This window comes from Otolemur garnettii, unplaced genomic scaffold (assembly GCF_000181295.1).
Source record: "Otolemur garnettii isolate 467f Iridium unplaced genomic scaffold, OtoGar3 scaffold00016, whole genome shotgun sequence".
NCBI classification, from domain to species: Eukaryota; Metazoa; Chordata; class Mammalia; order Primates; family Galagidae; genus Otolemur; species Otolemur garnettii.
The window spans coordinates 17,417,159-17,430,068 of NW_003852411.1; the positions used below are offsets into that span (position 1 = coordinate 17,417,159).

Here is a 12,910-nt window from a genome sequence, read left to right on the forward strand (position 1 = left end):
ATAAATAATTATGTAGCTAATTTAGTACCCAGCAGCATTTTCCCTGGGCTTGCACTGATGAGAGGAGACTGAATTGACACACTGCTAGTTGTCCAGAAAGCTTAGTGGTGGGGTGGGGGTGGTCTATAGTTCAGTTTCTCAAAGGTGAGTGCAACTTTAAAATTAGTCAAAGTATTCTCACTTCCTGTTTTCCTCTGCTGTCTCTTTTCACCCTAATCAGATTCCACTTCTTTCCCCACATGTAAATTCTTTCTGTACCATTTTAATCCCCATTGAAAACTTGACAAAATACAGATATTTTGTATATTTTGAGGGAAAGGAGAAGTAGCTTCAAAAAGTCAACAGAGTCCCTACCCCAGAATTCAAAGAACAGTTACTGGAATAAACTCTTAATGAATGAATATGAAGCCCAGTTGAGTAATCCTTCATAGTAGCTATAGACACTTTTATTTTTAGCAATGTTTTGTTTTTTTGGTTTTTTGCAGTTTTTGGCCAGGGCTAGGTTTGAACCCGCCACCTCTGGCATATGGGGCCAGCACCCTACTCCTTTGAGCCATAGGCACCACCCATTTTTGGCAATGTTTTAACAAAAAAATAGCAGATATTCTCATAAAAGAGCCTTCATAATTTTAGAACTTTCACTGTAGGATTAGTTGCATTGTAAGTGTATTCATGTGCATGTATTTAAATAGACTTGGGTGTTTTTAACACTAAGTTGGTAAGAGTGCAGTTGTAAGTATGCCAGCTATGAAAAGTTCTTTCAGATAAATAATCCGTAAAACATTTTATCATACTTAAGTTAAAATTCTGTATCTAACTTTGACTTTTGATATAGTGATATAGTGAAGTGAAATAAGTTTGTAGCCTTTATATAATATAATAGAACCTCTATAAGACCACCCAAGACTGTAACAAACTGGTCAACATATGGAGGTGCTCAAAGTAAGGAACTTCTTTAATGTAGAACCTCCATAGTTAACTACCTCCCTTCATTGATCACCTCCTTAAGTTGACTCAATTTTCGTAGACCAGATATGCACCATATGTATCTATCAGTACAGTGGGCCTAGTTCCTTATGTTGACCACCCCTGTATGTTGGTCAACAGCTGATTACAGTCCCTTGGGTGGTCAACTTATGGAAAGTTCTATGGTATAATAAATCAGTTAAGGTGAACTAAGGTAACACAAAGGAGGAATTATAGAAGAAAAAAATGTCATAAGTCATTTAACAATGTGGATATATTCTGAGAAATGTGTCATTGGGTGATTTTGTCATAGTGTAATCATCAAGTATATTTACACAAACCTAGATGGTGTAGCCTACTATACATGTAGACGATATGATATAGCCTATTGCTCCTGTTCTACAAACCTGTACAGCATGTTACTGCACTAAATACTGTAAGCCACTATAACACAATGATATTTCTGTATCTAAACATATCTAAGCAAAAAGATTTTTAGATTTCAGATGTTCGTCCTGTAAATAATTACATTAGGTGTAAGTGTATTAAACACTATAAAATGCTGGGATTGGCAGAATGGATTAAAAAAAAGTTATAACCCAACTGTACACTGTCTTATGAGAGATATACTTTGAAGACATTAATAGGTTGAAATTAAAAGGACAAAAAAAAGATAGACCATGTAACCAATAATCAAAAGAAACCTGGGACAGTTATATTCAACAAAGTATACTTAAAGTTGAAATTGTTACTAGAAAGAAAGAGGGTCTCTAATGATAAAAGGATTAGTAGTAAAAGATATAAATATAATACACCTATGAACCACTTTATGTCAATTTATTCACTAACATTGTTCAATAATAACTCAGTGGTACAACTTAGTAACAGATAAAATGAAAAATTCGTGGAAAATCACAAATTACCAAAACTGACTTAAGTAAAAATGGAAAATCTAAATGGGCCTATAAAGAGTGAAGAAATAGAATTAGTAATTAATAAACTTCCCACAAAGAAAACCTGAGGTCCATATAGCTTTTTAAGACAGAAATAATACAGTGAGTCCCAAACAGTAAAAGAAAAAATATCATTACTTCACAAACTTTTCCTTGAAAGTCAAAGATATCTGTAGTAAATAGAAAAACACAGACCAGTATTCTTCAAGAATATAAATGAAAATATTCTTAACAAAATATTAGGAAACTAAACCCAACAGCACATTTTTAAAAACTTATGCAATATAACAACATGGAATTTATCCCAGGACTGCCAGTCAGTAGAAGCAATACACCATATTAGTAGGATAAAAAACTAAAACTACACAACCACACTATGAGAATCATAGAAAAAGGCTTTTTTCTTTTTTTTTTGGAGACAGAGTCTCACTATGTCGTCCTCAGTAGAGTGCTGTCTCATCACAGCTCATAGCAACCTCAAACTCTTGGGCTTAAGAGATTGATTCTCTTGCCTCAGCCTCCCAAGTAGCTGGGACTACAGGCATAGAAAAAGGCTTTTGACATACCCATTGATCCTTAACATACTGGCATAGAAGGATACTTCCTTAGCCTCACAAAGGGCATTTATGGAAAACCAACAGTGAACATTACACTTAATGCTTTTCCTCTAAGATCAGTAACATAGCAAGAATGCTTGTTCTTGCCTCTTCAGTTCAGCATTATACTGGAGATTGTAGCCACGCACTTGGGGCAAGAAAAGCAAATGAAAGACATAGATTTGGAAGGAAGAATGAAACTATCTTTATTTGGAGATAACGTTATCCTGTATTTTAAAAATTTTAAGAAACAAATTTTGTGGACTAGTAGAACTCATAAAAATGTTAAGCATAGTTACTGCATAAAAGATTAATATATAAAAATCAATATTATCTATATATGAGAAATTAACAATCCAAACATAATACTAAGTATGGGATTCTGTTCTGAATAATGTAAAAAAGAAAATAATACGTTGCCAAGTGCAGTGGCTCAACGCCTGTAATCCTAGTACTCTGGGAGGCCAAGGTGGGTGGATTGCTTGAGCTCAAGAGTTTGAGATCAGCCTGAGGAAAAGCAAGACCCCATCTCTACTGAAAAAATAGGAAAACTAGCCAGTCATTGTGGAAGGAGCTACTTGGAAGGCTGAGGGGAGAGGATCTCTTGAGCCCAGGAGTCTGAGGTTGCTGTGAGCTATGATGCCACATACTCTACCCAGGACAACAGAGTGAGACTCAGTCTCCAAAAACAAAAAAGAGAGAGAAAGAAATGAAAAAAATTAATAAAGTAAATGCAAGATTTACACACTGAAAATTGGAGAAGTTGTTTGAAGATGATTAAAGAAGATGTAAACAAATGGAGAGACATTCAATAAGATAAATTGGCAAGCTCAGTATTTTTAACATGGCAGTGCTTCTCAAATTGATCTTTGGATCCAACTCAATCTCTGTAAAAATTTCAACAGGCTTTTTTTGCAGGAAATGATAAATTGTTTCCAAAATTTATAAGAAATGGAAAAGACCAGGAATAGCCAAAACAATTTTGAAAACTGCAACATGTTGGAGGACCTTTTCTACCCAGTTTACAAACTTAAAGAGCTAGAATACTGGCAGAAGAATAGACATACATAGATAAGTTGATTACAGGTAGGAATTCAGAAGTAAAACTTTATTTATTATGAATTGATGTTTAGCAAAGGTACCAAGGGCCAGGGCAATTCATTAGGGAAAGGATACCCTGTTCAACAAGTGGTGCTGGGACAACTGGATATCACATCACAGACTTAAATTGAAGAACTTAAATAATAAAACTTTTAGGAATAGGAGAGAATCTTTAATACCTTGAATTAGTTAATGATTTCTTATTTATAACACAAAAATTATCATCTCTGAAAAAAATGAAAAATTGTACTTTATCAAAATTCAGAACATACCAATCAGAAAATAAAAACACAATGAACAGAATATTTGAAAATAATTGAAAACATATATCTGATAAAATTCTTTTAACTTTTTTAAAGTTCATTTGTATTCAATATACAAATGTCAAATTTTAATAAATTATGATATTTGTATATTGCTGATTAAAATGTAAATGGTATGTACAGTCAGCGGTTTGTCAGTTTTTCTAAAAAGTTATGAATAATATTACTATATGACCTAGTAACTGCTGTTGTAGGTATCTAACCAAGAGACATGGAAACGTGTCCACACAAAGACTTAAATGTGATTGTTTCATAGCATCATTATTCACAATAACCAAAAAAATGGAAACAAATATTTAGCAGCTGGTAAGTTGATTGACAAAAGGTTGTAGATCCACATAATGCATATTATACATCAATAAAAAAGAAACTACTGACAAATTTTAAAATACAGTTGAACATCAGAAACATCATGCAAAGCATAAGAAACCAAAGAAATTGCGTAATGTTTTATTTCATTTGTATGAAATAATTTTTAGAGACAGAAATAGTGATGTCAGATGAGCATGAGATATGTTATTAAGGTGCAGAAAATGTTCTAAAATGACTTATGGTGATAGTTCCACCAGTGAGTATATTTCATAAAAATCACTGTATATAGTATTTACAATGAGTCTGTTTTATTATATGCAAAATATATCGCAATTAAATATTTTTAAAACAAACATGGGACATAAAATTATATAGCATTGTGTATCCAGATGTCCCATATAATGTTTATATTACCTTTTTTATTTATTAAATTTTATTTTTTTATTAAAAATTAAAGATTTTATTATTTATATGTATTAAAATGTAAAGATGGATTTTTAATTTCCAAGTTATTTTGAACCATTGACACTGTGTTTCTAGAGCCTTTATCTTCTCATATCTTTGAAAATAATTTCTATCCTTTAGTTTTCTGGCTATTGGAAGTTTGATAGTTGTCTGTGAAACTTTTAGTGAAAAACAACAAAACCAATAATAGTTTTGCTTTCATTTTCTTCATTTACTACATTTATGTCATTTTGTTTTGTTTTGTTGTAGATCACTGTGTCCACTACTATGATCTTCGTAACACTAAACAACCAATCATGGTATTCAAAGGACACCGAAAAGCAGTCTCTTATGCAAAGTTTGTGAGTGGTGAGGAAATTGTCTCTGCGTGAGTATTACTCTCCTCAGGTTGAGCTTACAGAGAGAGCTCTGTATCATTTACCAGTTTGTGAAATCACTGTGGATGTATTGAAACAGTAGGGAATGTGTATCCTTGTTTTTAAATAGTAGTTTTTAAAAATAATTTGTTCAGTTAAAATACATGTCTATTCTGGTCTGCATTGCACACTTTTATAAATAATTTGTGAATAAAATCCTGAAGGTACTAATTTCAGTGTAGTCCCCCTTACCTAATACTCCTATGTTTAACTGCATTTGACCTTCAAATTGGAGCTCACCTACTGCTTTTCCTTATGAAGAGAGAAGCAACATGGCTAATGCAATAGAATGACTTATTAAAGTCAACTAATACGTTATTGTGTATTTATCTACTTGCAGTACAGTAATAGAATTATTTTTGGTTTTAAATAATATTTGGTTGACTTTTACACTGATATATTGACTTCTCTGTAATTTCATTTAAATATGTTGTGAAGAGAACTTTATAAATATGACTACTCATACCTGAAAAGTGTCCTTTGAAAAGCTTTCTAATCTAGAGAAGCAAAATATAAGCCTTTAATTCTCTATTTCACTTTGGTGATAATGAAATGTCATTGAGGTAAATAAATCTTAATTACCAAAATATTGACAAAGTTCTTCTACCAGAATAACATGAGGAGTCCCATCTTTTCGTTGTCCATTTCATGGCTCACTTCGTTTTATAATACCCTAGTGAATACTTACTTTTAATTTTTGTCTTCTTAATTCCTACTATTTCTTCTCAAGCTTAATGATACATTGTTGTCTTCTTTTTTACTTAGTTTCTCATCTCTCTTAGGAGGTTATTAATGCTAGTGCCTCATATTTGGTATCTCCCACTACATCTATCGCCACATTGGTTGCTCTAAATAAGAACTTGGTAATTTGAATTGATTTAGCAAGGTAATTTGAATTGAGCTATAAAAGAGGGGGATAAAAAGAAAATGGGAACTGAACTTTCCAAGGGGAGATAATATGGGTAGTTTGCACATTTAACTAGTAGCCAGTCAAAATGTATCCAGTCTCTAGGAGTAAAAACAACTGGCAGTAAATCATTTAAATATTATTCAGATTCAAATATGTATGATAAATTATATGGCTAAAATATTTTTGCTTTCAGATTTATAAATATTGAATCAATTAGTTTGACTTTAATTAATTGAAGTATATGTGTGTTTAAAAATCATAAATTGAAAACCTTAGTTGACTTTATTAGATACATAATGTATTTTCACTAATCTTATTTTCTTATTAGTTTTTATAAATTATGATGATTTTTTTCTTAGATTTAGACCATAGAAGTGTGTAGAACTAATTTATTTACCACAAATAAATTTGGTAGAAACTTATATTACATATATTTTTTATATAAGGAGATGTTCGTTGTAGCGTTGTTGAGCAAAAAAGTAAAACAAATGTGTAAGATTTGAAGAATTGAAAAGATGATAGGAAGAAATAGAGAACTATTTAAAGGATTAGGAGTTTGGCCTCTGAAATCAGTTTTGAATCTTGGCTGTGCTCTTTATTATCTGTGGATAATACCTTGGAAATATCCTTAAACTTCTAAATCTCAATTTCTACCTCTGAAATGAAGCTAATAATAGTATTTACCTTACCTTGTGAATTTCTAAATAAAATAAGTAAAACCTTTTGCATAGTATCCTATTCAGTGAACATTAGAATAAGAGAAAAGATGTGTTAATGTTTAGTTAATAATAAATATATAAAAATGTTATTCAGTTTGCAGGAAGGGAAAGCAATTTCATCTATCCATCCATTCATTCATTTAGTCATAGTAAACTGGAAGCAGTTTAGTAAAAGTATGTGTAAAACCCTACTTTTTTACTAAAAGAAAAACAAAAACATGATATATTAAAGTCACAAAGGTCTTTATATTCAGTTTTTTGGTAAATGACTGCATTTGCATATTCTTTTAGCAAAATAAATTATTTCATGTAGCTATTTCAGCAATACCCCACACCTGTAGGAAAAAGTGAACTGTATGCTTAGTTGTATTGTGCACCTCCTACGTGCCCAGGTACTATTGAAAGCATTTTAAATGAGTTTATTTCATTTTTATAGTACATCATAGAATTAATTTAATTCTATAAAATAAGAATCATTATATTTCATATTTAACTGATGAAAAATTGAGACCAGTGAGATTTCAAACTTTACCCAAAGTCAAAACCAAATTAACAGTAAATTAAATATTCTAACTCAATCTGGCTATCTAGAGAATCTGCATTCTTAGCCACCAAACTAGATTGCCTCTAATTAGTAGTGATGAGTTTCATGCAGTAAAATCTTAAATATTCTCTAACTTTTTGTGTTTACCTCAGCTCAACAGATAGCCAACTAAAACTATGGAACGTAGGGAAACCATACTGTCTCCGTTCCTTCAAGGGTCATATCAATGAAAAAAACTTTGTAGGCCTTGCTTCCAATGGAGATTATATAGCTTGTGGTAAGTAAAACCATCTTTCGCCAGGAATGTTTTAACAAGTATGTGTCACTGAAAGTGAATTTAATTGAAATAGACTTAACTACTAAGTCAGGAAATGGTCAAGTAGTAGCACATCAAAAGATAGCATGATGGACTTGATACTTCATTTCTGTGCATTTTCCACAGATTATACTAGAAAAGCATTAGTCCTCCCCTCTTCTATTGAGCGCAAGCCCTGAACACATAAAATAGCATACGAGCTTACCTATACTATAACTTTGATATTACATTATGTCAAATAATATATTAATGTATGTTAATATATTAACATATTCTGTATATGTTAATATTCCTATACAGAAAATATTAACTTCTGTTAGTAATATTTCTAATTTTAGAGATATTATATGTCCTCTTAAACTTGATATTCATTTTGTTCTGTGTAGTATTCTCTTTATTACGTGGTCTGATTGGGTAGCATTGATGTATTTTCTAGGTCTTATCAAATTTAAATCAGTTAAAAAATAAAATTTGATATATACTCAAATGCTGTCATATATCTAGTACCTGAACATATGAGCTTTCATTATTACTTTTAAATGATTTGACCTTTATTTGGTAAAGTCATCTACAACATAAACATCGCCAAAGCAAATTATCTGGCACAATTGATAGACTGCTCAGAAATGTAGGTTTCTAGACCACCAATCTGATAGAGCATCGCCTTTATTTGGGAATGGGAAATAAATTGTGTAGGCTATTAAAATTTTCCTATATAAGTGCTGCAACTTTCTCTTTCCTCTCTAAATGGAAATCTTTCTGATATTGTTACATTATTTAACACTGATCATTCCCTTAGATTAGTAAAATACAGCTTTTTTCCAGGAATTCTTTTCTTACATAATTTCTAATTAGTCTTATAATTTATTAATAATACGACCTTAAAAGATCTTCTAGCTGAAACATTGGCTGATAATTACTATTTGAATATGATGTCCTAATTCTAGTTTTCCTACTATTAAAAATTATTATTATTTATTTTTAGGAAGTGAGAATAATTCCCTCTACTTGTACTATAAAGGACTTTCTAAGACTTTGCTAACTTTTAAGTTTGATACAGTCAAAAGTGTTTTGGACAAAGACCGAAAAGAAGATGATACAAATGAATTTGTTAGTGCTGTGTGCTGGAGGGCACTGCCAGATGGGGTAAGTTTTCATATCAGTTCTTTCATCTTTGTGTCTCATAAAATACATTATTTACACATAGGGCTTTTTCAAATTTTAAAATATAAATTGGTATGTAATATCTATTTTCCTTTTTATTTAGTGTTGTATCAACAAGGACAATAGACATTTTTAAGCTGAAATGTCTCTAATATAACATGCTTGACTTGTGTCCCTCTTGTGTACCCATAACATCTTATACTTACCTCAGTTATAAGCAGTATCATATTGTTTCTTGATCTCTCTCCAGTAAGACTGGAAATACCTCCAGAGGACACATTGTGTCTCATTTTCCTTAATGATAACATGCAGCATTTAGTTGAGCCTGGTTTTTTAATAGGAAGAAAAAGTTTGATACAAAGTGACTTACATGCGCACCTAATTAAATGGATTTTGCTCTCTAAAATAATGTGTAAAAATATTCAATTTTTTGACCAGGAAGTCATACTACTAGATTGTAAAAAACAGTTACCTCAGACCGTTCATTTACTCATGTATTTTAAAGTATAAGCTTTTTCACAATTTATATGAAAAAACAATTCTTTTTATTATCACAGTTTATATAAACATTAGTTAGTCCTTTGTGTCATTTTTAAAAATTACTTTAGGTACTTACCTTATTTTATCTTTGACACAGAAAATTCTGACTTTATGTGTAATTAAAAATATCTTGAGTTCTAGGTACAGTTTCGCTTTAATTAGATATATTCCATTGTTGTCTTGTTTAAAGTTCTGTGGTTCAACTCCCAGTTTTGGTAATAACAGAGTAGGTAAGTTGTACCAACCCTCCCTCTGTGGAGAATTAGAAAAGATAGGCTATAAATATATACATTTTAAAAACAAAAACCTGTTTGAAGGCATTGAAAAGCAAATGAAACAAAAAAATTACCAGACTAAGATTCTGAGCCTAGCTTTTCAGTCTGCTTTTTCCATACGAGCATCTGCTAGTTTTGGTGGTGTGGCAAAAAGTATATAAGGTATTTCACCAGGGCACAAGGATTGGAGTCCCGTACTTACCATTGTAGGGTGAGTCACTTTCTGTTAGGCCCCCAAAGGAAATGTCAAGGACAGGCGTAGGGAACCTTGTCCTTTTGGAAGACTGCATAAATTTAGCTATAACCAAATAAGGCCACATTGACAAAAACTTCAATTAGATATACTTAAAAATGTACATTATTTTGTAAAAATCTATGTAGTTAATAGTTTCAAAAAATGAAAACTGTTAATTTTAAAGTTAACCTTTTCATAACCTTGTTGTTTCTGCTTTTTGTTGGAAAGTACTTAAATATTTCATTGTAGCATGGAAGTCTACAGTTTGGGTTGTGCCTCTATACCAGTGTTAATCAACCTTTTTTTTTTTTTTTTTTAAATCTCACAGCACACTTGAACCTATAGTTAAACTTCCATGGCACACTTAAATTATTTTGATAAAAAATAGTGAAAAATAGGATATATTTACTGTGCGGTGAACTTCTTTGAAAGTAATTTCATTAATTAATTATCTTTAAAATTTTTCACAGCATACCTAAGATCCTTTCATGACACTAGTGGCGCCATAGCATATCAGTTGAAAATCACTGCTCTAGATGGTTATCAATCATTTGTGACCTTCATGGTATCTTGATTTGGATTGGGAGGAAAGTGTAGATTCACAGATATAAGTGATTGAAAAGCAAGAAAGCATTTTTCTGGCGTGTCTCTGGAGGTGTGGGTATTCTATTGCATTTTTCCGTATTTCAGTTCAATCTTCTTAGCATCAATGACTTTTAAGTGTCATCTTTAGGTGCCTTGGTGATACCAACTAGGTAAGGCTAAAATGTTAATTTGAGAGCATTACATTGATTTGATTCTCAAAATCACTGAATCGTCCTTTGTATTCTCTAATTAATAGGTCTATGACAACTGTATAGTCTTCAAGTATTTGCGTATGTCATTCTGCTTATCCAGGACCTTTGCTGACTGGGGGAAGTGGTCATCTGAAATTTCTTTTTGAAGAACGGTTTTGCAAAAAGAGAGCTATTTTTTAAATGCTTGGATTTTTTTTTTTTTTTTTTTTTTTTTGCCACATACAGGCTTAGTTTTAACTTGCAAAGAAATACTCAGGTCATTTTGATTTGACATTTCACACAGAAATGCTGTATTCCCATAGAAATATAATTCATATTGCCGATTCTGTTCTTCATAAAATTTAATTATCTCTTCTGGCAGAGATAAAATTTCAGATAATGCCTGTCTCTGTGATAGCCAAAGCACTTAATAATATAGCAGATCCACACTAAATACCTCCTGTTCAACTTCAGCATGTTATGAAACTGACAATGCCATGTTTTATTTGCAAGAATATATGTAATAATACTTATAACTTGTTGCAAAGTGTCACTTAAAATAATAGCTTTCGCACAGAGACTTTGCGGATACAAGATACAATGAAGAGATAAGAGAGCATCTGGATCTGTTAATACTTTTTTAATCTGTGCAATAAACCTTTCATGTTTTCCTTGGATGGAAAGTGCACCACCTGTACATACACTGGCTAAATTTACCAAATTTAGTCCAACTTCACAACATTTACCTTGAAAGTCATTAAAGATATCTGTTCCCTAATGTTCTGTCCTCAGGAGTGGCCAAAGTGAGTAACTCCCATAGCAAAGAAAAACTTTCATGACCTGAATGAACTGTAAAATTCAACACTGATTACTAGTATCAGTTGATCATCCAAAGCAATTGAATAATATATATTTTCCTTTTGAAGTACTGATGAAATTATTCTTCTAAGTTGAAGGCTAATTCATGCTTCCAGACAGTTATGGTTCTCCTTGAAAAAGACAGTTGTTTATACTTTGAAACATTATTAGGGTCTAAGCACCCTACAGCTTTAACAAAAAATACATTCTTGTATTCTTCAAAAATACATTCTTTCACAATTTCTGCATCACTGAATGGTTTCCCTTTTCCTGAGTATATAACTACTTTATAAGTTGTTTCTCTGACATTATTTCCAGGTCTTGTGGCTGCTAGAAAGAACTGTGTTTGTTTTTACTTTTAATCTTTTAATTTCTGAAATGCAACTTTTCTCACCTCTTCCTTTAATTAAAACTATTTATACGATCTTTATGAGTGTTCTAATACTGATGAGCATTTAATTTCTTTAATATTTATAATTGCAATGTCACAAAGCAAGCAAATCATCTTTAGCAGAAACCAGATAATATTGCAATTCCAAATTCTCATTAAAAAAATCTGTTCTAGGCCAGGCATAGTGTCTCATATCTATAATCCTAGAAGCTGAGGTGGGAGGATCCCTTGAGCTCAGTCAAGAATTTGAGATCAGCCTGAATAAGAGACCCCCTTCTACTAAAAAATAGAAAAAAATGGCTGGGCATTATGGTGGGCATGTATAGTCCCATCTCCTTGGGAGGCTGAGGCAGGAGGATTGCTTGAACCCATGAGTTTGAGGTTGCTGAGAGCTGCTTTGATGCCATAGCACTCTAGCCTGGGCAACATTGTGAGACAGTCTCAAAAAAAAAAAAAAAATCTTGATTGCCTTTTCTTCCCTAATTGCGACGGCTGAAACTTCCATTACATTGTTAAAGATCAGTGGATACAATGGGCAGCCTTGCCTGGTTCCTGATCTGAGTGGAAATGATTTCAGTTTAACTCCACTCAATACGATATTGGCTGTGGCTTTGCTGTAGATCCATATACAGTCAGAAGAGATCAAACTTTCACTCTCCGCAGATGATATGATTGTATATCTGGAAAACACCAAGGATTCTACTACAAAACCCTTAGAAGTGATCAAGGAATATAGCAGCATCTCAGGCTACAAAATCAGCACTCCTAAATCGGTAGCCTTTATATGTACCAACAATAGTCAAGCTGAAAAAACAGTCAAGGACTCTGTTCTGTTCACAGTAGTGCCAAAGAAGATGAAATATTGGGGAGTTTACCTAACAACAGATGTGAAAGATCTCTATAAAGAGAACTATGAAATTAAAAAAAAAAAAAAGAAATAGCTGACAATCTTAACAAATGGAAAAACATACCATGTTCATGGCCGGAAAGAATCAACATTGTTAAAATGTCCATACTACCCAAAGCAATATATAATTTTAATGCAATCCC

General features: G+C 32.0%; 1 protein-coding gene across 3 annotated transcripts in view; it reads left to right on the top strand.

Moving 5' to 3' along the window:
• Positions 1 to 12,910, top strand: part of COP1 (COP1, E3 ubiquitin ligase) — a 228,848-nt gene that overhangs the window by 170,262 nt on the left and 45,676 nt on the right. For all 3 annotated transcript variants that reach the window (XM_003785686.2, XM_023510745.1, XM_023510746.1), the window contains exons 16-18: positions 4,966 to 5,083; positions 7,458 to 7,582; positions 8,607 to 8,767. In XM_003785686.2, coding sequence (XP_003785734.1) covers positions 4,966 to 5,083; positions 7,458 to 7,582; positions 8,607 to 8,767 — 404 coding nt within the window. The remainder of the gene's footprint in view (positions 1 to 4,965; positions 5,084 to 7,457; positions 7,583 to 8,606; positions 8,768 to 12,910) is intronic.